This window comes from Scyliorhinus torazame, chromosome 13, assembly GCF_047496885.1.
Source record: "Scyliorhinus torazame isolate Kashiwa2021f chromosome 13, sScyTor2.1, whole genome shotgun sequence".
Classification (NCBI taxonomy): domain Eukaryota; kingdom Metazoa; phylum Chordata; class Chondrichthyes; order Carcharhiniformes; family Scyliorhinidae; genus Scyliorhinus; species Scyliorhinus torazame.
In genome coordinates this window covers 194,563,578-194,589,218 of record NC_092719.1, presented here as the reverse complement: position 1 = coordinate 194,589,218, position 25,641 = coordinate 194,563,578, and the positions used below count along the sequence as shown (strand labels likewise).

At 46.0% G+C, this 25,641-nt stretch overlaps 1 protein-coding gene across 1 annotated transcript in view; it reads left to right on the top strand.

Moving 5' to 3' along the window:
• The window catches only part of nek4 (NIMA-related kinase 4), an 85,647-nt gene that overhangs the window by 48,354 nt on the left and 11,652 nt on the right, over positions 1 to 25,641 (top strand). Inside the window, exons 9-12 of the mRNA XM_072472693.1 lie at positions 476 to 616; positions 957 to 1,106; positions 16,976 to 17,042; positions 21,840 to 21,955. Of these exons, the coding sequence (XP_072328794.1) occupies positions 476 to 616; positions 957 to 1,106; positions 16,976 to 17,042; positions 21,840 to 21,955 (474 nt within the window). The remainder of the gene's footprint in view (positions 1 to 475; positions 617 to 956; positions 1,107 to 16,975; positions 17,043 to 21,839; positions 21,956 to 25,641) is intronic.

Here is a 25,641-nt window from a genome sequence, read left to right as displayed (position 1 = left end):
AATGAAATGAAATGAAAATCGCTTATTGTCACAAGTAGACTCCAAATGAAGTTACTGTGAAAAGCCCCTCGTCGCCACATTCCGGCGCCTGTTCGGGGAGGCTGGTACGGGAATTGAACCGTGCTGTTGGCCTGCCTTGGTCTGCTATAAAAGCCAGCTATTTAGCCTACTGTGCTAAACCAGCCCCAGCTGGGAGAACTTTAGAAAGATACAAACCCATGAAATATATGATTGCATGTTAACATCTGAGGTGGACATTAAAATGTGGAAGTTGGCATTGTGTGGGAATAATGTCATCAATGCTTTATACAAGCATGCTATACTTAGCGAATATCATGTCTTAAATTATTCAAATACTTTGTCTCAAAGCCCTGATCTTTGAAAGAAATCCAATTTTCATTTGAGATGTACAGCATTATAACTGCTCAGTTTTACATATATCTAGTGAACTGTCAACATCATTTTTTCAATTTAGGAAGAGCCTTCGGAGAATGTCACAAAGCAACCTGAAGGAAAGAATCCTCTGTCTTATCTGCCACATTGTTCTTCATCTGGGCCCTCAATCGCAGGGCAGTGCAGATTGCGGAACAATGAATTTGTGAGGAAGATTGAGAAGGTAAGTAAACAAATACAAGTACATTTAACAAAATATCTAATTTGCTTACCTCCGAACAGATGTTTCTGCGGAGTCATATCAATTATATTTACATCACAAACAAACCAGTGTTCCATGTTGCCTAAAAAATCCATTATTCTCCAACTGGAAACATGCCGTATATATATATAATATTAAGGGCAATTAGGAATTGGCATCAAATGCTGACCCAGCCAGCAATGCTCATATCCTGTAAATGAATAAAACAAGTAGACTCTTTTCATTCCTAAAATCAGCATTTTGTTTTGGAGCAGGCTTAGAAACTCATATTCAATTTTAAACAAGGTTTTTACTTTTTCAGGTAAAAGCATCAGCTCCTAGACAGTTACCTTCTCCACCATATAATGAGCCTAAAGTTCACATGAAGCTGCAGAATAATCCTGATAAAGTAGTCAGTGAAATCTCCATATCAATGGTCAACTCCAGGGATAATGAAATTGGAGCCTCACAGGTTTGTACAATGAAGATTCTCTTCCTGTAACACACTGCAGAGTTCTATTCCCATTGTATTCCCCTCCCCCGACAAAGGATTCTGCTACTGCCTTGCAATTGGTGCCAAATCCCACTCCGCTTCAGTACAATTGTTCATGGTTCCATGCCATCAAAATTAACTTTCAGAGCAGGAGTGCAGCAAGTCAAGTCAGGAGGATAGGCAAACTCATCTTGCCTTGCGTAGGACCATGTGTGACTTTGATCTTCCATTGTTTTCATTGGGAAATAATTAATTAATTAACTACCAGCAATCTTCTCTACTCCTGTCTAATCCTTACAAAGTGCTTCTGAAAATTGTTTGCATGCTATATATATTGTATACAGCAACTGGTACAGGTAAATATGTTTTGGACAGCAATAGAATCAATGTCTCACTAGACCACGGCTTAGGTTTTAAATTGCTAATCAATTTTGGTAAACAGTAAAACAAAAGAAAAATACTGGGAATGCTGGAGATATAAAACAAAAACAGGAAATGCTGTAAATACTCAGCAGGCTCTTTACAGCCTTCCAGACTCAACATTTATTTCAGTGATTTCAGGTCATAATCTCTGTCCCCAGTCTTCTGGAAGTTGTTGGTAATGATGCTGTTATCCCCATTACCACCTTCACTTGTCCAGGCATTTTTAAAATGGGGGTGGGTCGCAGGCGGGTGTCTGGGGGGTCACGGAGCCATCCATCGTAGCGTTCCCGATCGTGGTAACTCACACGCAACAGTAGCAGCAGCCGGCTTTGAACAATGCCGGCTGCGAGTGGCTTTAAAAATGTCGGCTGCGACCAGCTAAAAAACGTGGCCGCACTGTGCATACGTGCCTGTTCATCAGTGCGCATGCACAGAACCCAGTGAAAAACACCGCCTCCTACTGACCCAGGAGAAGATTTTTTTTTAAATTCAATGCAATTTTTCCCAGGGTAGGGGGTCAATTACTAGGGGGCATAGGTTTATGGTGCTAGGGGCAAGGTTTAGAGGAGATGTACGAGGCAAGTGTTTTTTTAATAAACATTTTATTGCAGTATTTGTGGTATAGTAACAACAACAAAATAAACAATATATATGAAACCATAAAAATAGTGCAAAAGCCATTTACCACTCGTCCAGGTCCCACCCTATTGACCCCCTATTCTAATCTAAACTACTCCCCCCCCCCCCCCCCCCCCCCCCCCCCATCTGCTGACGATTAATTTTCCGCAAAGAAGTCGACGAACGGTTGCCACCTCCAGGTGAACCCTAACTGACACTCTCAAGGCGAACTTGATTTTCTCCAAACAGAGAAAGCTAACCATGTCCGATAGCCAGATCTCCGACCAGTAATGGGGATTTAAGTCCCTCCATGCTAATAGTATCCATCTCCGGGCTACCAGAGAAGCAAAGGCCAGAACGTCTGCCTCTCTCCTGGATTCCCGGGTCTTCTGACACCCCGAAAATCGCCACCTCTGGACTCAGCGCCATCCTTGTTTTTAACACCGTGGACATGACGTCCGCAAACCCCTGCCAAAATCCCCTAAGCTTTGGACATGTCCAAAACTTGTGGACATGGTTCGCCGGTCCTCCCGCACATTTTGCGCACTTGTCCTCCACCTCAAAGAATCTGCTCATCCGGGCCATTGTCATGTGAGTCCGGTGAACAACCTTAAATTGTATTAGGCTGAGCCTGGCACATGTTGCGGATGCGTTGACTCTACTCAACGCGTCTGCCCATAGACCATGCTCTATCTCACCTCTCAGCTCCTCCTCCCACTTGCGCATCAGCTCCTCGGCCTGCGTCTCCTCCAACCCCATAAGCTCCCTATAAATGTCCGAGACGCTCCCTTCTCCTACCCACCCTCTGGAAACGACCTTGTCCTGAATCCCCCTTAGCGGTAGGAGCGGGAAGGTGAACACCTGTTTACGAAGGAAGTCCCTCACCTGCAGATACCTGCAGACAAATATCTGAATTTGTTTTCTCTCGCCAACCCAAACTTTTCCTCCAACGCCCTCATACTCGGAAAGCTCCCCTCTATGAACATACCCCCCATCCTCTCAATCCCCGCTCTCCGCCATAACCGGAATCCCCCGTCCATACTCCCTGGGGCAAACCAGTGATTATCACAGATTGGGGCCCAGACCGATGCTCCCACATGCCTCCTCCATTGGCCCCCAACTCTCAGGGCCACCACCACCACTGGACTTGTGGAGTACCGTGCCGGCGGGAACGGCAGAGGCGCAGTTACCAACACCCCCAGACTGGTGCCCTTACATGAAGTCGCCTCCATACGCACCCATGCCGACCCCTCCCCCACCACCCACTTCCTGATCATGGCTATATTAGCCGCCCAGTAATAGTTGCTAAAATTTGGTAGCGCCAGCCCGCCCTCTCCCCGACTCCGCTCAAGCATTACCTTCCTTACTCGTGGGGTCTTGCCCACCCAGACGAAGCCTGTGATCACTCTGTTGACCTGCTTAAAATGGGACCGCAGAATAAAGATGGGGAGACACTGAAATACAAATAGGAATCTCGGGAGGACCGTTATCTTCACTATTTGCACCCTCCCAGCCAGAGACAATGGAAGCGTTCCATCTCCGAAAATCGTCCTTCATTTGGTCCACTAGCCGGGCCAGATTCAATTTATGCAGCCGGTCCTATTCCCGCGCCACTTGGATGCCTAGGTACCTAAAGCTTCCCCCTACTAACCTAAACGGCAGCTCTCCCAGTCGCCTCTCCTGTCCCCTCGCCTGGACCACAAACATCTCACTCTTTCCCATATTAAGCTTGTACCCCGAAAACCGGCCAAATTCGCCTAGAATCCTCATTGTTTCTTCCATTCCCTCTATTGGGTCCGAAACGTACAGAAGCAAGTCATCCGCATAGAGCGAAACCCTGTGCTCCACAACCCCCCACTCTCCGCCAGACCAGTCCTCTCCAGCCCCTCGAGGCTCTCAAAGCAATTGCCAATGGCTCTATAGCCAGCGCAAACAACAGTGGGGAGAAGGGGCATCCCTATCTCATCCCCCGGTGCAGTCTAAAATAGTCCGATGTTGTCCTATTCATCCGTACACTTGCCACAGGAGCCTGTAACAGTAACCTGACCCAGTCAATAAAGCCCCACCAGAATCCGAACCGTCCCAGTATCTCCCACAGATAATCCCATTCTACCCAATCAAAAGCCTTTTCTGCATCCATTGCGATCACTACCTCCACCTCCCTACCTTCCGGGGGCATCATGATCACATTTAACAGCCTTCTTACATTGGCCACCAACTACCTGCCCTTAACAAACCCCGTCTGGTCTTCCCCAATAACGTCCGCAACACAATCCTCGATCCTGGAGGACAAGACTTTGGCCAGCAACTTGGCATCTACATTCAACAGGGAGATCGGCCTGTAGGACCCACACAGCTCCGGGTTCTTGTCCCGCTAAGAATCAGCGAAATCGTTGCCTATGACATTGTCGGGGGCAGCACTCCTCTTTCCCTTGCCTCTTGAACATCCTCAACAACACCGGCCCCAATACCCTGAGAACTTTTTATAGAACTCCACTGGACCCGGGGCCTTACCCGCCTGCATGGTCTTCAAGCCCTCCACTATCTCTTCCAGCCTGATTGGGGTCCCCAGCCCTTCTACCCGCTCCCCGTCCACCTTTGGGAAATTCAGCCCCTCCCAGAAGTACCTCATCCCTCCGGTCCCGTCGGGGGTTCCGACCTGTACAGCCTGCTGTAGAAATCCCTGAACGCCCTATTCACCCCTACTGAATCACCAACAAGGTTCCCATCTCCGTCCTTTACTTTCCCTATCTTCCTAGCTGCCTCTCTCTTTCTAAGCTGTTGTGCAAGCATTCTGCTGGCCTTCTCTCCATGTTCATAGATCGCCCCCCCCCCCCCTCGCCCTTTCTCAGCTGCTCCACCGCCCTCCCTGTAGTCAGCAAGCTAAACTCCGCCTGTAACCTCCACCGTTCCCTTAAAAGCCCTGCCTCTGGGGTCTCCGCATACCTCCTATCAATCTGTACTATCTCCTTTACCAGTCGGCCCGTCTCTGCCCTGTCCACCTTCTCCCTATGGGCCCTGATCGAGAACAGCTCCCCCCTGACCACCACCTTCCCACACCACCGCTGCTGAAATTTCCCCCTTGTCATTGACCTGAAGGATACGGACCCCGGAAGAGTAGAAGATTTTAGTTTAGATGGGCAGCATGGTCGGCACAGGCTTGGAGGGCCGAAGGGCCTGTTCCTCTGCTGTACTTTTCTTTGTTCTTTGTTCTTTTTATGCCTTAAGCGAGGCAGAGAGCAGATCAAACGCCCCGAACACTGACGTCACGTGCTTTGGGCGTGATTGCGATTCCTCCATTTTGTCAGCAGCAAACAAGTAAAATTTTAAATGGATCATTTTGTGATAAGGAAGAGAGGGCCAGAGACACACACAGGCCAGGATCTCACAACTGAACCTTTTGGAGAGAGTGGCTCAGGAGAATCCACAACTGGTCAAAGCAGTGCTGGAGAGAGCTGCACAGGAGAATCCACAGCAGGACAAAGCAGTGCTGTTGTTAGCTTTTCAAGAGGGTCCACAACAGGACAAAGCAGTGCTGGTGTGAGCTCCTGGGCCTCTGGTGAATGGCCCATTAAGAAGAAGCTGAAATCAGTATAAAGATGATTTTTTAAGGTATGGATTTATTAATTGTGCCAGTGCAAATCAGGATGCAAGGCCCATGTGTGTTATGTGCAGGGAAGTGCTGGCAAATGAAAGTTTAAAAACTTCAAAGTTTTCAAAACTTCAAGCAGTCAGCATGGCGAGTCAAGGACAAACCTCTTGATTGTTTTTCAAAGGATGCAACGAGAACTTAAATCGTCAGCTGAAGTCCTCAGCAGAAATGTTACATTGAACGACAAAGTACAATTAGGCTCTTACATGGTAGCTTACCATGCAGCTAAAGAGAAAATGCCCACATTGTAGCAGAGAGATTAATTCTCCCTGCAGCATTAGATATAGTTTGTATGGTCATAGATGAGAGGTTCGTCGAAAAAGTGAAATGCATCCCATTTCGTGAAAACACAGTGACTCGCCGAATTTGTGATATTGCAGAGAATTTAGAAGCCCAGCTTATTTCTCGTTTAAAATCAGCGCAGGAATTCTCAATACAACTGGATGAAAGTATAGACGTTTCAGATTGTACAACCTTGCTAGTTTACGTTAGGTATGTTTGGCAAAATGAATTTGTTGAGGATTTGCTGTGCTACCTGACTTTACCAACCCACACGACTGGGACAGAGATTTTTGAAGCATTGGCGTGGTTGGAAAGTGCGGGTTCGACTGGGTTCGTTGCAGAGGAATCACAAGCGATGGAGCAGCCAACATGACTAGGAAAAACAGCGGAGTTATAGAAAGGATTAAGGAGGCAGCTGGTCAGGACATTGTTTTAAATCATTGTTTTATTCACCGTGAGGCACTGGCATCCGATCTTGAAGTGATGTTGAAAGGAATTGTGAAAGTTGTGAATTTCATTAAACGCAACAAACCTAATACCAGACTTTTTGAGACTCTGTGTTCCGATATGCGGGCTGAGCACACACATTTATTGTTCCACACAGAAGTACGTTGGCAGTCAAGGGGTCGGGTGCTCTCAGAGTTTACGAACTGAGGTACAAAATCCACACTTTCCTCCTCGAGAAATTGTCCTCTCTGGCTGATTTGTTTGCTGATGAAACTTGGATGCTAACTATATCTTACCTTGCGCCTCAGCTGTGACAGCACATTAAAAACACGGCACAAGTCAATGGGGCAGTCAGCATTCTGGAGTAGCGTCTCCGAGGCGTATCCGGAGCTGAGTAAAGCAAGGATTTTGTTGCTTTTGCCCTTTGGCCCAACGACCGACATGTGGGAGGTTGGATTTTCTGTCCTCACAAAGATGAAGACGGCATAAAGGAACCGGCTGAATCCTGCACCCGCTATGCGCATAGCCCTCTCCTCCTATGAACCTGATTGGAGTGAGATCGTGAGGACCAAGCAGGCTCACCTCTTGCGTTAAAGGTAAGAGAAAATGGTGGGTCGGGAAGGTCGGCCAGGGTGGGTGTTGGAATCTACCATGCGGTTTAAGTGTAGTCTCGTATCACTTTTAACTCAGTAGGAATTTAAGCTACACGTCTCAGGTGCAAAATGTAATCTTTTATTGTGTCTATTGATTATAATTGAGAGTTTGAAATCTTCTTGTGCTTACAAATCAAATGTTCTCAAGAAAGCCCCTGCAGAAGGCTTTTAAGAGATATAATTAACTTCGTAGTTTACAAACAAATTGAATTTTCAAAATACAGTAACGGTGTCTTGCTCAAAGCAAAACAGCTTGCGCAGACTTTAAGAGTTAGAGTGGAAATATGAAAATACGAAATAAGGATAGCGAGTAGTTAGGTAAAAGGTATAGAGTGATCCTGGATGGAAAATGGTTGCCCAGACCTCTATCTTTAAGGGAAATGTTATCAATCTGACTCCATCTGTCCCTATCCTTGTAATGTGCTGATTGGCTTGGATGAGTCTCAAATGTATTTGATTGTATGGTTAGTTGTCAATCATCAATGTGCATGAATATGTTGCAATTTTGAATGTTTGTTGTGTATTGGAATGTGATTTATACTTTTAATCAGCTCTGGTTTCTTCTGGTTTTTTAGCTGACTGCACATTTTAGACAATAGCAGATTCATTTTATCCATGTTAACTTATTGTGATCTTCATTGAATTGTTTCATATGCTTCGAGTTAGACCGTAAATGCTGCAAATGTTTCTTTCATTATTGCAAGCTGTACAATTTATAATCTGAAATTATGTTTGCAGTCTTATGATGGAGTTCATTTTAAAAAGTGAATTTTTACATGGGCTTTTGTATTTACATTAAAATGGCTAAATCAGTGACCCTTTTACCTATCAGAAATAGCTGATTCCCTTCAGTCCTCCCTTTGAGAGATCGAAAGATTAGGTGAGACGTATCACATTTTTTAAAAAAAGGAAGGAAAAATGCAATAGGATAGGTAAAAGCGCGAAGAGGAACTCATTCACATTGACGTTGATGGTTTCCTTGTTTGAAAACAACCTTCAACAATAGAGCGGGCAAGCTTTGCCTTTCAAGCATTGCAGCAAAAATTCTTAAACTTTTTAAAGAATTATTATTATACAATAACAATTAATTAATTAATTAAATTTGATTCTACTGATCTTTTAGCAATACATTCGTAATACAGTCAAATAATTGATAGGTTTGATCAAATAGTCAAACAGTAAAATAATCGATAGGTTAGTAATGGTTCAACAGTAATGTTTTAGTTCTATTTCATTGTATGGTGGTGCAGTGGGATTAGTGTGAATCATTCTGATTGGTGGGCCCTGCGTTTAGTGAATAGTTGATTAACATATTTGATCACCAGAAATGCCATGTAGATGATGAATCCTGCTACACAAAAGAAAAAGATTGCCTGTACTATGGACATTCCTGTGGGTCCCAACCACCTGCAAAGTTTCTCCCAGATAGAGATAGCTGAGGGTGTGTCAAGCTTTCCGACTTCTTTTTGAATGTGTGCTGCCAGATCTTTAACTTCTTTTGAATTATCTGGAAAAGAAGTGCAACACTCCGCACCAATCAGGTGCCACCTTTTTCGACTAACACATAGTCAAGTAGCATTCGATTTTGTAGTGCCACGGTTCAAATTGCTCGCATTTCATCAGAGATTTTACCTAGGGCAGTGGCAGTATAATCAGCTACATCTTGTATGAATGTTGTTATTTTATTGTATTTGTTGGCAAGTCTTGTCTCCCAATACAAAGGAATAATTTTAGCAAAGATTGCATCTCGTGCACTGAGGGCTCGTTTATTTCTTTGAGCGGGTAGTCCTGATAGAGAAGGGCGATGAGGGAAATGACTTAGTAAAAATTGATAAATTGCTTAAAACATTGATATACTGATTAAAAATTGATATCATGATTACATAATTCAGTAATAAGCGATTAATAATAATTTCATGTATACAAATGAAATGATTATACAGTAAAATAACTGAAGTTGAGTATATGATTTAGTAATAATTGGTAAAATGACCATCAAAATTGATTATGTAATTCAATAATAAAATTATTAATAATAATTCACTAATAAATGAGTAATTTCATAGAATTTTACAGTGCAGAAGGAGGCCATTCGGCCCATCGAGTCTGCACCAGCTCTTGGAAAGAGCACCCTACCCAAGGTCAACACCTCCACCCTATCCCCATAACCCAGTAACCCCACCCAACACAAAGGGCAATTTTGGACACTAAGGGCAATTTATCATGGCCAAACCACCTAACCTGCACATCTTTGGACTGTGGGAGGAAACCGGAGCACCCAGAGGAAACCCCCACACACACGGGGAGGATGTGCAGACTCCGCACAGACAGTGACCCAAGCCAGAATCGAACCTGGGACCCTGGAGCTGTGAAGCAATTGTGCTATCCGCAATGCTACCGTGCTGCCCCGATAATGCAGTAAATAATAGTCCAACAGAAACTTTCCATTTTGATATTGGCTAGTGGTGCATATGAATTAATATGAACCATGTGGATTGGTGGGGCACTATGGGTAGGCATGCATTAGCCAAAGTATCTGATCAGCAACATTAGTACGTAAATGATAAGTCCAAATATGCAAAATAGGAAAAGTCCCTGAATGATGTTAATTCCTGTCCCACCCAACCATCTGGAAAGCCAACCCCAAAGAGTGTAATTAAAGGGTTAGTCAAGATTTTTTAACTTTGTATTGGATGTGTATTGCCAAGTCTTTGACATCTTCTGGATTATACACAAAAGCCTGTTGGAATGGTTAATTTCCCTGCAGAAACAAAAGGGGCATATAGTGGGTGGATAAGTTGGAATGATGCCATTTGCATCTCTATCAACATTTTTTAATCACCCAAATGGACTGGATTTCTGCCAAAATCATCCTTATCAACTGTCTTAGAACAGTGTGTTCTGACACATAGGTTGATTAATCCTATCGGTTTTAATTTCTCTTTTTTTAAAAATATATCAGAGTTCAAAACAGCTTCCACATTGCCTGAAGTTTTAATTTCCAAGCTAATTTTAAACATTTATTTTAAAATATCAAACACAATAACTTATTGAATATATGACTGAATCAATCTTGCGCTGAATGAACTTGGTTTTCTGTAGATGGATTCGCCGACTCTGTTAAAAAAAGCACAGCTAACAAGATTTGTTAATTTCTTATAATTAATAAAGCAACATTTAAAATAATGACAGTTTTTCTTTCTCAAGTTAACAGTTCTTGGCAATAAACTATTGTAATGCGTAGCTTTAGCCTTTTTGGTGATACGTGACTTGGGGCATATCCCTGTAGCCAGGAGGTGGGTCTTGATCGTAGGAGTCCATTTTGTAATCATGAAATCTGAAATTTACAAAATGGCCATCTTCAACACAATAAAGGAATTTCATATCTTTTCTGGAATTCTTTTTCGGAGTGAGTACAGGGGTCAGATTTGTTGTTACCGGAGGAGGAGAAGCTACGATTGATGTGCTATTTTTAGCAGTTGCTGTTTCGGACTGGGACTGAGGTCTCGGTAGGAACAAGTTTAAAGCTGTGGACAGTTCTGGTCTTAAATCAACAACAAAAGGGGTTTTAAATGATCCTAATGCACTCATATAACAGTTTTCCTCTTTTGGCTGGAGTTCCATTCCAGAAAACTTCTTCCAAACTGTTATAAACATTTCATCATAGTCTGTGAGACCTTTTAAATGGTTTTGAACCCAGAATGTTGTTTTAATCACTTCAATTCCAAGCTGTTTGGTGCTTAATGGGTTAAGTTGTATTACACTTTGTTTTCCACTAGGCACGTTGTTCAACTGAACAGGCTTTTCTTGTTTAACAATCTCAGAGTCTGTTAAAGCTGCCATGAGAGGCTTTTGGATCGGGGCCAGCAGCATGTCTTGGTCGGTCTCAGAGTGAGATAACAGTTTGTTCTCGGGAAAAAGGGTCCTTGAACCCGGAACGGACAGATAGTCTATTTGGCCAGACTCCCCTTGCAGAGTTCCTATCAGAGTATTCATTGTTTTCATGTCAGTAGCAGCTTGCAATAATGCAGGATCTGATTTACATACTGCTGGTACATCGTGGGCCTTACTTAAAATCATTTCAACTCTCGCCGTTGGTGGAGCTGTTTGCTTTGGAGAGTTGAGCTGAGGTTTTAAAGACAGATTTGAAGGCTTTTGAGCCGTTAATTTGTCTGTCAGTAATTTGTTATGACATTTCATGGTGTCCATGTCACTTTCCAAAATACATTCTTCCTCAAGTAACTGGCAATTTTGACTTTTAAGACCATCATTTTCCGATATTAACTGTTGAAGTTTGGATTCTGAGTCAGTATTTCTCTTTTGGAGTTCATCAATTTGTAATAGTAATATAGCTGAGTTCTGCATTTTGAGTCTGCCAATAGTGTTTCAGTTTGATCAGATTTTTCAAGCTTAGATTTTGCAGCTCGCAATTGGCAATGACTGCCACTAGTTTTTCTTTGGCAGTTTTAAGTTCACAATTGTGTTTTGTGTTTGTGATTGTTTCTTGCTGCTTATGGAGCTGTGCCTTACTGGAAAAGACCATTTCATACATTTCTTTTTGGTCAATCATGTGGTTTTTCCCCAAGCTTTTTTGATGTCGTCAAGGGACCACTGTCCTTTGGGGATATCATATTTTGATTCAATTTTCGTGGATACCTTAGACAATCCAAAATGTCTATAAATTGAAGATTTAAGGTCACTCAATATATCGTCAACAGAGATTTCTGGTACAGCACGACCTCCCCTTGAAGTTGTGGGAAGTTGTTCTCTACCTTTTGAAGGAACAAGGTCTATTTTTGGACTTTGGTCCGCTGTAAACCTGCCTTAAAACCCAATTTTTTGGTCGCAAACAAGTTTGTGTAATTTGAAGATTACACGACCACAACTATTCAGTCGCGTTTTATTTAGTTGTACGGCCTGCACCCGATTGAATAACTCTTTCTTAAAAGGTCCTTTCTGAAGGGGTTGAAGCACTAGACGATGCGGCTTTAAGACTTTTAATGGGTGAAAAAAAAAATTCTTACCCCAGTCTAGCCGTTCTTTGGATAGATATCTTTGGGTCTTCCGTCTTTCTGGTCTTTCTTCGGTCTTCCGATTTCCTCCGACTCAGCACTCCTCCCCTTTTGCCGTACTACACCAATTGTTGAAATCTATCATGCGGTTAAAGTGTAGTCTCGTATACACTTTTAACTCAGTAGAAATTTAAGCTACACGTCTCAGGTGCGAAATGAAATCTTTTATTGTGTCTATTGATTATAATTGAGAGTTTGAAATCTTCTTGTGCTTACAAATCAAATGTTCTCAAGAAAGCCCCTGCAGAAGGCTTTTAAGAGATATAATTAACTTGGTAGTTTACAAACAAATTGAATTTTCAAAATACAGTAACGATTTCTTGCTCAAAGCAAAACAGCCTGTGCAGACTTTAAGAGTTAGAGTGGAAATATGAAAATACGAAATAAGGATAGCGAGTAGTTAAGTAAAAGGTATAGAGTAATGCTGGATGGAAAATGGCTGCCCGGACCTCTTATCTTTAAGGGAAATGTTATCAGTCTGACTCCATCTGTCCCTGCACTTGTAATGTGCTGATTGGCTTGGATGAGTCTCAAATGTATTTGATTGGATGGTTAGTTGTCAATCATCAATGTACATGAATATGTTGCATCTTTGAATGTTTGTTGTGTATTGGAATGTGATTGACAAGTTTAATCAGCTCTGGTTTCTACTCGTTTTTTGCTGACTGCACATTTTGGACAATGGCAGATCCATTTTATCCATGTTAACTTTGTGAATTGTTTTCAAATTCACAGATGTTGCAAATGTTTCTTTCATTATTGCAAGCTGTACAATTTATAATCTGAAATTATGTTTGCAGTCTTATGATGGTGTTCATTTTAAAAAGTGAATTTTGAAATGAAATGAAATGAAAATCGCTTATTGTCACAAGTAGGCTTCAAATGAAGTTACTGTGAAAAGCCCCTAGTCGCCACATTCCGGCGCCTGTTCGGGGAGGCTGTTACGGGAATCGAACCATGCTGCTGGTCTGCCTTGGTCTGCTTTCAAAGCCAGCGATTTAGCCCTGTGCTAAACAGCCCCTACATGGGCTTTTGTAGTTACATTAAAATGGCTAAATCAATTACCCTTTTACCTATCGGAAATAGCTGGTTCCCTTCAGTGGGTCACGAAGGTCGGCCAGCGTGGGTCACGAAGGTTGGCCAGCTTGGGTCACAAAGGTCGGCTGGCGTGGGTCACGAAGGTCGGGCTGTGTGGGAATCCTGAAGGTTGGGCAGTTGGTAAACATGGGTCCCTGGAAAAAAAGTTTGAAAAACACTGCTCTAGCCTCATGTTACTTTCTTTACATGCTCTGATACCATCTCGCTTTGCGTTGTGCCATCATCCCTTTTGTTATTTCATCTATCCTGCCTTCCATCCTTTCATAGATCTTGCCTTCTTGTCCCAACACTCCTCCCTCCCCACCACCCTCCTTTTCTATGCCTTTCTACTTAATTAAGATCTGCTACATCTGTAACTTGCTCCAGTTCTGGTGAGAGGTCTTATGTATCTGGGAATACATTCTTGCTGGTCTGCATCAAGTGATGTGCAGTGACATCAGCAGAGTGTTTGCACAGGCTTTGAGCAGATCAGCATCTCGATTATACGCCCTTAAAAAAAACTCTCATCGTATTTTACAAGAATCCAGAGTGAGGGCACCTCCATACCTTTTCTCTGTGTGGCAACAAAGAAATAAACAGGAGAGAAAACTGGCGAAGAGGATTGAGGCAGAAAAACCGCTGAAAAACGATTTTTGTCAATTAATTGTGGGGTGGCATCGGGAGCAATGGTAAATTCTCGGGACCAGACTCACACACACAAGTAGGGGAAAGCACGGCCACTGATGTGAAGGTTTAACAAAAGTTTTTGGCAGCAACTGTGAGTAAGAAACCGATAGTTGAGGAAGACTTGCTTGAGTTGAAGTGAGTTGGGCCTGGGCTGCAGGGACCATGCACGTGGTGAAGCTACATGGGCTGTGGAGAACGGGGATTTTGAAGTCTGCCGACTCCGCACGGGTCACTACTCGGGCGAAAAGTCAAAATACTCAAGCAAAAATGGGAACGATTTCCTAGTTGCTTGTTCAAGGGATTGTTTGTGCCATACTTCCCAACAGTCGGAAGGGAGAAGGTGTAGAGCCTAGGAACCGGGATCCAAAAATGCCAGGAAAAACAGGTGCCATTGAGGCGTTTGACGAAGATTTTGAACCATGGAGAAGAAAGATTTCAATTGTTTTTAGTAGCTAATCAGCAGCATGCAAATGCTTTATCCTGATTGCTACTACAAGTCAAGCATGACTCTGAAGAACATTTTGTCAATATTTTTTATTTCTCTCTCATAGAGAGTGTACCTGCGACTTCATCTGAATTTCAAAGATATACAAGAACCGATCCAGTGATAGGGAAGGTGATGCATTTGGTCCAAAGAGGAATGCTGTCAAGACGTTCATGAGAAAAATCCAGACCTCAAGCCTGGAGACTTAAGCTGACAGTACAGAATAGAGTTCTATCGTGTGGAATCCGTGTAATTATTCCTCCATGCTTACGTAGTAGTGTCCTTGGCCAACTGCATGAGGGACATCCTGATGTGGTAAGGATGATGGAATTAGCATGCAGTTATTTATGGTGGCCAGGATTAGACGCTCAAATTGAAGAGAGTTGGACAATGCCAATTTTGTGCAAAACTAAGGAACACACCATTAGTACTTCCATGGGAATGGCCAACTCAGCCATGACAGAGAATACACATCAATTATTCTGGAGGGTCTCATGTTCTTGGTGATTGTGGAAGCGCAATCGAAGTGGCCAGAAGTCACAATAATGAAGTCAATAATGGCTGAGCAGACCATTGACAAACTAGACAAAGTATTATTAAGATTCAGAACACTAGAACAGATTGTCAGTGATAATGTTACGCAGTCTACTTCAAAGGCGTTTGAGGGCTACTTGGTATGCACTATATCAAGTCAGCTCAATATCAACCAGCAATGAATGGATTGGCTGAAGATTTTGTGCAATCATTAAAGCAGCAAAAGAGCAGGGAATATTACCAAGAATAGTAAACAAATTTCTAATTACACTCTACCTCTACCATACGAAGTTCACCAACAAAGCTGTTATTGAAGAGAAAACTACGAACACAGTTTGATTTGTTAACTCCAGGTGATACTTCCAAGATTGTCAAGCGACAATAACAAGCACACATAGGAGGGAGAAAATCTCTAAAAAATGAGTGTTTAACCAGAGAGATAGTGTTAGAGAGGAATTGCACCACTGATGAGAAATAGGTTCCAGCTATGATCTTAACAAAGACCCAATATCATACACCATACAGACAGACGATAAAAGAGTTTGATAATGTCATCCTGATCACCTACTTGCTGCATGGAGTGAGTCTGCAGGAACTTCTCATGAGAGAAGATCTGGAGAGCTATACTTTGGAACAGAGACCAGAGACAGTGACAAGTTCAGATTCTGTTTCTGAGGACTTTTCAATGCCTACAGTGACAGATTCTGAAATAACTACTCAAGAAGTACCATCCAGAGAAAGGAGTGAGGACACCTCTGAGGTCGCAAGTAGTCGATTGTTCAATTCTACCAAAAAGGAATAGATGATCACCACAGTGACTGTCTCATTAAATTGTCTACGTTTAGAGAAATAACATATCAGGGAAACTGTTGCATAAATGTTAATTGTTGTCACTGCACTAATGAAATAAAGAGGGAGTGGTGTTATGTATCTGGGATGTGTAGTGATGTCAGCAGCGTGTTTGCGTAAATCACCATCTTGTTTGTATTGAGCAACACCCTTAATAAACCTCTCATCGTGCTTTACAAGAATCCAGAGTGTAGACACCTATATACCTTTTCTCTTTGTGCCAACAAAGTAATATAGCACAAGGTCATCAATCTGAAATATTACTCTGTTTCGCTCTCCACAGATGCTTCCTGACCTGCTGTGTACTTCCATCCTTTTCTGTTTTAATAAACAGTAAACAAACAGAAGCAGTTAAGAATATCAAGATTTAAATTCTCATTGTTTTTCTTTCAAATCCCTCCATGGCCTTGATTCTCCCTAACTCCATAATTTCTTCAAACCCCATAACCTTATCGGTTATCTACGCTCATCTATTTCTGGTCTCTTGAGCATCCCTGATTTTAATTGCTACACAGTAGATAGCCATAATGTCAGCTCTTAGGCCGTAAGCTCTGGAATTCCCTCCCGACTTCTCTCCACTTCTCTATCTCACTTTCTTTTTTTAAGACACTTCTTAAAACCTACCTCTTTGATCAAGCTTTCGTTCATCTGACTTATTATCTCCATACATGGCTCGGTATCATATTTGTTTTATAATGTTTCTATGAAGCACCATGGGACATTAAAGGTGCGATATAAGTTGCTATTATTGTTAATGTTTGAATACTTCCCGGCTCTGGGTCACTGGCCGTGTGGAGTTTGCACATTCTCACCGTGTTTGCGTGGGTTTCGGCCCCACAACCCAAAGATGTGCAGGCTAGGTGGATTGGCCATGCTGAATTGCCCCTTAATTTGTAAAAATGAATTGGGTACTCTAAATTTATTTTTTTAAAGTTAATGTTTGAATACTTATATTTTTTGATAATACTGGACAAGTGAACAGAAGAAGTAAAGACTTGCTGTAGAATTGAAATAGTTATTTAAATAACATTTTGAGAATTCCATTCTAAATTTTTTTTGTTTTTCCCTAGGATCGTCCATTATCTGCCAGAGAACGAAGAAGATTAAAACAATCTCAAGAAAAGTATCCTTTTTCAGGTACACACTGGAGTGTATTTTCTTTCCATATTTTCTGCCCTCTTGGAGACACTGACTCCTTGCAGGGTACAATTCTGTCGGAGTCGCAAGCCTTCTGATGTTTTGCACTCATCGTCATCACAGTCTTGGCAGTGATTGTTGGTTGGCTGTGTGATGGGGGCTACTGGAGCCATGCCCAATCCTGACTTTAGTTGAGAACATAGGTGCTGTAAAGGTTTCTCACTCGGTCGAAGGGGAGGCGGGAGCTGCCGGGGTCAGCAGGAGTCAGCTGACTTGCGGAAGTGCAATGGGGGGAGTAAACCAGCTAGGATGGGTCCTAGCTGGTGGGGGGGAATCAAGTTGCTGCTGCTAAGGTCAAGGAGGAGCTGGAGCGAGTGGGGGGGGGGGGGTCGAGACGGGGGTATGCCGCTGTGGGGAACGGGCCGTGTGTGGGGTGCGGGCGCGTGGCTGGCCAAGGAGGGGTCATGGCGAGTCGGCTGGGAGGGGGGGCGGGTAGCCCCCTGATCCAGGTGATAACCTGGAATGTAAGGGGACTGAATGGGCCGGTTAAGCGGGCCCGCGTGTTCGCGCACCTGAAGGGGCTCAAGGCGGATGTGGTTATGCTCCAGGAGACACACCTGAAGGTGGCAGACCAGGTAAGACTGAGGAAAGGGTGGGTAGGTCAGGTGTTTCACTCGGGGCTAGATGCCAAAAATCGAGGGATGGCGATCTTGGTGGGAAAGAAGGTGTCATTCGAGGCGTCGAGCATTGTGGCAGATAATGGCGGTAGGTACATAATGGTAAGTGGTAAGTTGCAGGGAGAGAGGGTGGTACTGGTCAATGTGTATGCTCCGAACTGGGATGATGCGGGTTTTATGCGGCGTATGTTGGGTCGGATCCCAGACTTGGAAGTGGGGGGCCTGATAATGGGGGGAGACTTTAACACGGTGTTGGATCCGGCACTGGATCGCCCCAGGTCTAGGACGGGTAGGAAGCCGGCGGCGGCTAGAATGCTGAGGGGATTTATGGACCAAATGGGAGGGGTGGACCCTTGGAGATTTGCAAGGCCGGGGGCTAGGGAATTTTCATTCTTCTCACATGTCCATAAGGCTTATTCTCGAATCGACTTTTTCATTTTGAGTAGGGCGCTGATAGCGAGAGTAGAGGATACGGAGTATTCGGCAATAGCCATTTCGGACCACGCCCCGCATTGGGTGGACTTTGAGATGGGAGAGGAGAGGGACCAGCGCCCGCTGTGACGCTGAGGTGGGGCTGTTGGCGGACGAGGAGGTGAGCGAGAGGGTCCGAGGAAGTATAGAGAGGTACTTGGAGACCAACGACAACGGGGAGGTCCGAGTGGGGATGGTATGGGAGGCACTGAAGGCGGTGGTGAGGGGAGAGCTGATCTCCATTAGGGCCCACAAGGAGCGGGGGGAGAGGGGGAGGCCGGTGGGGGAGATGGTGAGGGTAGACAGGAGGTATGCGGAAGAGCCTGAGGAAGGATTGTTGAGGAAGAGGCGCAGCCTCCAGGCCGAATTCGACCTGGTGACCACCAGGAAGGCGGAGGTGCAGTGGAGGAAGGCCCAGGGGGCGGTCTACGAGTATGGGGAAAAGGCAAGCTGGATGCTGGCACATCAGCTTCGGAAGCAGGACGCAGCTAGGGAGATCGGGGGAGATAAGGATGAGAGGGAGCGTGGTGCGGAGTGGGGTTGGCATCAATGGGGTCTTCAGGGACTTCTACGAGGAATTGTACCGATCCGAGCCCCCACGGGAGGAGGGAGGAATGGGCCGTTTCCTGGACCAATTGAGGTTTCCAAAAGTGGAAGAGGGACTGGTGGTGGGACTGGGGGCCCCGATTGGGCTGGAGGAGCTGATCAAAGGGATAGGAAGCATGCAGGCGGGGAAGGCACCGGGGCCGGATGGTTTCCCGGTCGAGTTCTATAAAAAATATATGGACCTGTTGGGCCCGCTGTTAGTTAGGACCTTTAATGAGGCAAGCGAGGGGGAGTGGGGGGGCGCGTGGGGGGGGGGGGGGGGGGGGGGGGGGGCTTTACCCCCGACGATGTCCTGGGCACTGATCTCCTTGATCCTGAAGCGGGACAAGGATCCCCTGCAATGTGGGTCTTCCAGACCGATTTCCTTGCTAAATGTAGATGCCAAGGTGCTGGCGAAGGTCTTAGCCACGAGGATTGAGGATTGTGTGCTGCAGATCATCCATGCAGACCAGACGGGGTTTGTGAAGGGGAGACAGTTGAACGCGAATGTGCGGAGGCTTTTGAACGTTATCATGATGCCGGTGGCGGAGGCGGAGGCGGAGATAGTGGTGGCGATGGACGCTGAGGAAGGCTTCGATAGGGTAGAGTGTGGGTACCTGTGGGAGGTGCTGAAGAGGTTCGGGTTTGGGGAGGGGTTTGTCAGGTGGGTTAGGCTGTTGTATGAGGTCCCGATGGCGAGTGTGGCCACAAATAGGAGGAGGTCCGAGTACTTTCGGTTGCACCGAGGGACGAGACAGGGGTGTCCCCTGTCCCCCCTGCCCTTCGCACTGGCGATTGAACCCCTGGCTATGGCACTGAGAGTGTCGAGGAACTGGAGGGGGTTGGTGAGGGGTGGGGAGGAGCATAGGGTGTCGCTTTATGCGGACGACCTGCTGCTGTATGTGGCGGACCCTGTGGGAGGAATGCCAGAGGTAATGAGGATCCTCAGGGAATTCGGGACTTTTCGGGGTACAAGCTCAATATGGGGAAGAGCGAGCTGTTCGTAGTTCAGCTAGGGGACCAGCAGAGGGGGATTGGCGAGCTCTCACTAAAAAGGGCGGAGAGGAGCTTCAGATATTTGGGGGTCCAGGTGGCCAGGAGCTGGGGGCCCTGCATAGGCTTAACTTTACAAGGCCGGTGGAGCAAATGGAGGAGGAGTTCAAGAGGTGGGACGCGTTGCCGCTGTCCTTGGCGGGGTAGGGTGCAGTCAATCAAAATGACGGTGCTCCCAAGGTTTTTGTTCCTGTTCCAGTGCCACCCCGTGTTTATCCCAAAGGCTTTTTTCAGGCGGATTAACAGGAGTATAATGGGGTTTGTGTGGGCGCGAGGGACTCCGAGGGTGAGAAGGGTGTTCCTGGAGCGGAGTAGAGATAGGGGGGGGTCTGGCGCTGCCCAACCTCTGTGGGTACTACTGGGCCGCCAATGCGACGATGGTGCGCAAGTGTGTTTTGGAGGGGGAGGGGGCTGCGTGGAAGAGGCTGGAGACGGCGTCCTGTGTGGGTACGAGTCTGGGGGCGCTGGCAACGGCACGGCTGCCGTTCCCTCCAAGGAAGTATACCACGAGCCCGGTGGTGGTGGCGGCCCTCAAAATTTGGGGTCAGTGGAGGAGGCATAGGGGGGAAGTTGGGGCCTTAGCGTGGACCCCATTACAGGGGAACCACCGAACAGGTGGAGGGTTTACGGGGTGGCACAGGGCAGGGATACGAAAGTTGGGGGACCTGTTTGTGGGCGGGAAGTTCGCGAGCTGGGTGAGCTGGAGGAGAAGTATGGGCTCCCCCCGGGGAACACCTTCAGGTACTTACAGGTAAGGGCGTTTGCCAGACGGCAGGTGGTGGAATTCCCGCGGCTACTGCCACACACAGTACAGGACAGGGTGCTCTCGGGGGGGGTGGGAGTGGGGAAGATCTCGGAAACGTACCAGGTGATGCAGGAGGAGGAGGAGGCCTCGGTGGTGGAGTTGAAAGGCAAGTGGGAGGAGGAGTTGGGAGAGGAGATCGAAGAGGGGACGTGGGCAGATGCCCCAGGGAGGGTGAGCTCTTCCTCTTCGTGCGCGAGGCTCAGCCTCATACAGTTTAAGGTACTGCACAGGGCACACATGACCGGGACAAGGATGAGCCGGTTCTTTGGGGGTGAGGACAGTTGTGTTAGGTGCTCAGGGAGCCCAGCAAATCACACCCACATGTTCTGGGCATGCCCAGCGCTGGAGGAATTTTGGAAGGGCGTAGCGAGGACGGTGTCGAGGATGGTAGGATCCAGGGTCAAACCGGGCTGGGGGCTCGCAATATTTGGGGTGGCAGAGGAGCCGGGAGTGCAGGAGGCGAAAGAGGCCGGAATTCTGGCCTTTGAGTCCCAGGCAGCCCGGCGAAGGATTCTCCTTCAGTGGAAAGATGCAAGGCCCCCAAGCGTGGAATCCTGGATCAGCGATATGGCAGGGTTCATTAAATTGGAGAGGGTGAAATTCGCCTTGAGAGGGTCGGTACAAGGGTTCTTTAGGCGGTGGCAACCGTTCTTGGACTTTCTGGCAGAACGATAGACATTGGTCAATGGCTGCAGCAGCTCGGGGGGGGGGGGGGGCGTTTACTTTATTTTTGTTTATGTTATTTACACTGGAGGGTCTGAGGGGGTGTATACACCTGTTGTGTTAATGTTAATTTATTATTTATGTACAGGGGGGGTGGTTTGGGGGGTTGCTTTTTTAGATTGTGTTTTGTACTTAACCCTATTGGCTTGTTTTTTCATTTTTCTTTCTCATTTTGTTATTGATATTTTATGAAAACCTTTAATAACAATTTTTATTTTTTTTAATTCTCACTAGTATTGATATAATTATAGGATTTCTACAACGCCACCATCCCTTGGCAGCTTTGTAATATTTTGGTCAATTCATTCACTGAACTCATGCCAAACATGTTTCAATCCAGTCTAGTGTGTAGTTAGCAATATTCCAAGTATCTTTACATGATGGCGTTACCGTACCCCACTTCCGTCGCACGTACAAAGTAACACACTATATCTTTGATTTATAAAATTACACTAATTCCAATTGTGTGGATTTCCTCACCAGTTTCCACTTCAAGAAGGAGCTCACATTGTGGGGCTTTAGAATCTAACTCCTACGAAGAGAACAAAAAGGTGAAAGTCAGCCAATCCTTATCCGATATTGCTATCTATCATGAGAAGGTAATGTTATAGAACATAGAACAGCACATGCTCATTAGAATTTATTTTAATGTATTCTGTACCATTTAGATTCTAATAGTCGCACAAACCAAAACTTCCTGCACACTAATGCACAAACGCCTACTAGAAGGCAATAAAGGAATTTATCTTTTGAGTATTTATGAGTTTCCTTGTGTAAATGTGAATATTTATTGATTTTTCACTGCTTTCAGTAGGTAAAGTAACTTCGACTCAGGCCTTCTCTACTGCTGCTGAAATTTTAAAATAAAATTGTTATGTTTATTTTGTAATAGGCCATTTAATTTAATTATTTTATTTATATACAGGACATGTTAAAAAAACGTGCAGTATGCAGCATTTTGGAATTTCACTGAAGGTCTTTATTGTGCAGTTTCTTTTAATTCGGTGTTACTTGATTCTAATTAGCCATCAATTCTGTTTATTTTTAGCACTAAAAGGATATGTTTTTAAGTGAATTGTTAAATTTGAAATTCTGGATAATTCTTTCTCATGCAAAAGTGTATTAAGTAAAGTAAAATGCACAGGTATAGGTAAAGCAATTTTTGATGAAAACAAGTAATTTTGGCATTCAATGACAGTCAAGCCACTCACCACCGTCAGTGTTGCTGGGTCAAAATCCTGGAACTCCCCGACAGTACTGTGGTTATCTCTACACTAGGGCAGCATGGTAGCACAAGTGGATAGCACTATGGCTTCACAGCGCCAGGGTCCCAGGTTCGATTCCCGCTGGGTCACTGGCTGTGTGGAGTCTGCACGTTCTCCCCTTGGGTTTCCTCCGGGTGCTCCAGTTTCATGCAGGTTAGGTGGATTGGCCATGATAAATTGCCCTGAGTGACCAAAAAGATTAGGAGGGGTTATTGGGTTACGGGGATAGGGTGGAAGTGAGGGCTTAAGTGGGTCGGTGCAGACTTGATGGGCCGAATGGCCTCCTTCTGCACTGTATGTTCTACACTACATGGACTGCAATGGTTCAAGAAGGCCGCTCACCAGCATATGGGCAATTAAATATGGGCAATAAATGTTTGCCTGGCCAGTGACACCCACATCCCGTAAATTCATCTTTAAAAATTGAATGCACCAAATGCTGATCAAAAATTCTAGAATACAATGTTAAAAAAAACAGAATTAGAAGCAGTTCCTGTAAGTAAATGACTGATAGCGCATCTTCTGTTATGTAGTATAACCGAGGAACATCCAAATCACCGCAAGAACTGCCATGGGAAATCTAGTCTGTATGAAAGACTTCCATCTAATGTACATCAGGTCCACAGTTTCTAACATATGCAAAGTACATGTTACACTTAATTATCGTAGATGACATTCATTAAACAAGAAATCATAACTGAATAGATCGGAAACTACCATTGTGCAGGTAAAATGACCAATTAAGAAAAATCAAGAAGCCAAAGTTCGAACCAATTAAGATGGTCAGTCAGCAAACAGATACAGTAAATTGCTGAGTGGGAAAGCAGTTGGACAGCCAATAAAGCCTTTCAAAATATATAAAACCTTTCAATCATTGGGCAGCACGGTAGCACAAGTGGATAGCACTGTGGCTTCACAGCGGCAGGGTCCCAGGTTCGATTCCCCACTGGGCCACTGTATGTACGGAGTCTGCACGTTCTCCCCATGTCGGCATGGGTGTCCTCCGGGTGCTCCGGTTTCCTCCAATAAGACCCAAAAAACGTGCTTGTTAGGTGAATTGGACATTCTGAATTCTCCCTCAGTGTACCGAACAGGCGCTGGAGTGTGGCGACTAGGGGATTTCACAGTAACTTCATTGCAGTGTGTGGTGAACCACTGTATTATATTGTACATACTGTTCTTACTTATGGTACTTACTGTTCGTTACATGTCTAGGTTCGTCCCTGCTGGCTCCGCCCCTCGGGCTCAAGTATAAAGGTAGCTAACCTCCAGCCCTGCCCTCATTCTGGGACCGGCTGCCAGCAGGTGTCTTTTAGCTGATTAAAGCCACAGTTTACTCTTCCAACTCTCGTCTGTTGTCATTGATGGTGCATCAATTCAATCAGCTAAAATTTTAAGATGGATCCATCACTCAAGCCTGATCGCCTGGAGCTGGACCCCCAAGTAGCCGACGCCACTGCCACGTTTGAAGACTGGCTAAGCTGCTTCGAATCTTACATTGATTCCTCCGCCGCCGCCGTCGCTAAGACCCACAAGCTGCGAGTCCTCAACTCCCGGGTGAGCCCACAAGTTTTCCTTCTTAGAGACGCTACCTCGTTCGAGGATGCGATAACGCTGTTGAAGGGGCAGTATGTTAAGGAAGTCAATGAGGTGTACGCTAGGCATCTCCTTGCCACGAGGCGACAGCGCCCCGGAAAATCGCAAGCTGAATTTCTGCGCGCCTTGCGGGTACTCGGCCGGAACTGCAGTTGTAAGGCGGTATCGGCTGTCAAGCACACCGAACTGCTGATCCAGGACGCCTATGTCGCAGGCATAAAATCTAATTACATCCGCCAGCGCCTACTAGAAAGGGGTACACTCGACCTCCAAGACACAGTACAACTCTCGGACTCGTTGGAAGTGGCCTTCCATAACATGGATGCCTACACCTCCGACCACGCAGCACCCTCGTGGACGCCGCCATCACCCGACGTAGGGGCGCCGCAAACCTGTGCCACGCAGCGACCCGCCAACTCCGGAGGCCCAAAATGTTACTTCTGTGGCCAGGGTAAGCACCCCAGACAACGCTGCCCAGCGAGGAGTGCGATCTGCAACGGGTGCGGAAAGAAGGGCCACTTCTCTAAAGTCTGCCATGCCCGACCTGTTTCTAAACCCAGCAGCGCTGCATGTAGCCTGCGGGGACCACCGCCATCTTCGACGCCACCCGCCACGTGCGACCTGTGGGGGTCGCCGTCTTGGCCGCCATCTTCGACGGCACGTGCGACCCGTGGGGGCCGCCATCTTCGACGTCATCCGCCATGTGCGACCCGTGGGGGCCGCCATCTTGGAATCATCCCGCCGCCTCCCGGAACCCCTGCTCATCAGATAGTACGCTGGCCTCCGCTACCCTCGATCAGCCCGCCCACCTTCCGAAGCTCGCCAATCAATCTCTTCCGCCAATCAGCCCACCCACCTTCCAAAGCTCAACCAATCTCGACCTCATCACCTCACTAAATCCATGATGGCCGTCCGGATCAACAGCCACGAGAGGACCTGCCTCTTCGACTCCGGGAGCACGGAGAGTTTCATTTACCCAGATACGGTACGGTACGGCGCTGCTCCCTCCCAATTTTACCCGCGACCCAGAAAATCTCCCTGGCTTCCGAATCACATTCCGTGGGTACTGTGTCGCGACACTTACAGTGCGGGGCGTCAAGTACAAAAATTTAAAGCTCTACATCCTCCCCTACTCTGCGCTGCCCGACTACCCGGTCTGGATATCCAATGCCACCTCAAAAGTCTTACCTTGGAGTTCGATGGACCCCTGCCCCTCTCACCGTCTGAAGCCTCTCGACCCTTAAGGTCGCCCCACCCCCGCTCTTTGCTAACCTCACCCCGGACTGTAAGCCCGTCGCCACTAGGAGCAGTGCTCGGGACAAGGCCTTTATCAGGTCGGAGGTCCAGCGACTCCTGCAGGAAGGGATCATAGAGGCCAGTACTAGCCCCTGGAGAGCCCAAGTGGTGGTCATCAAAACTGGGGA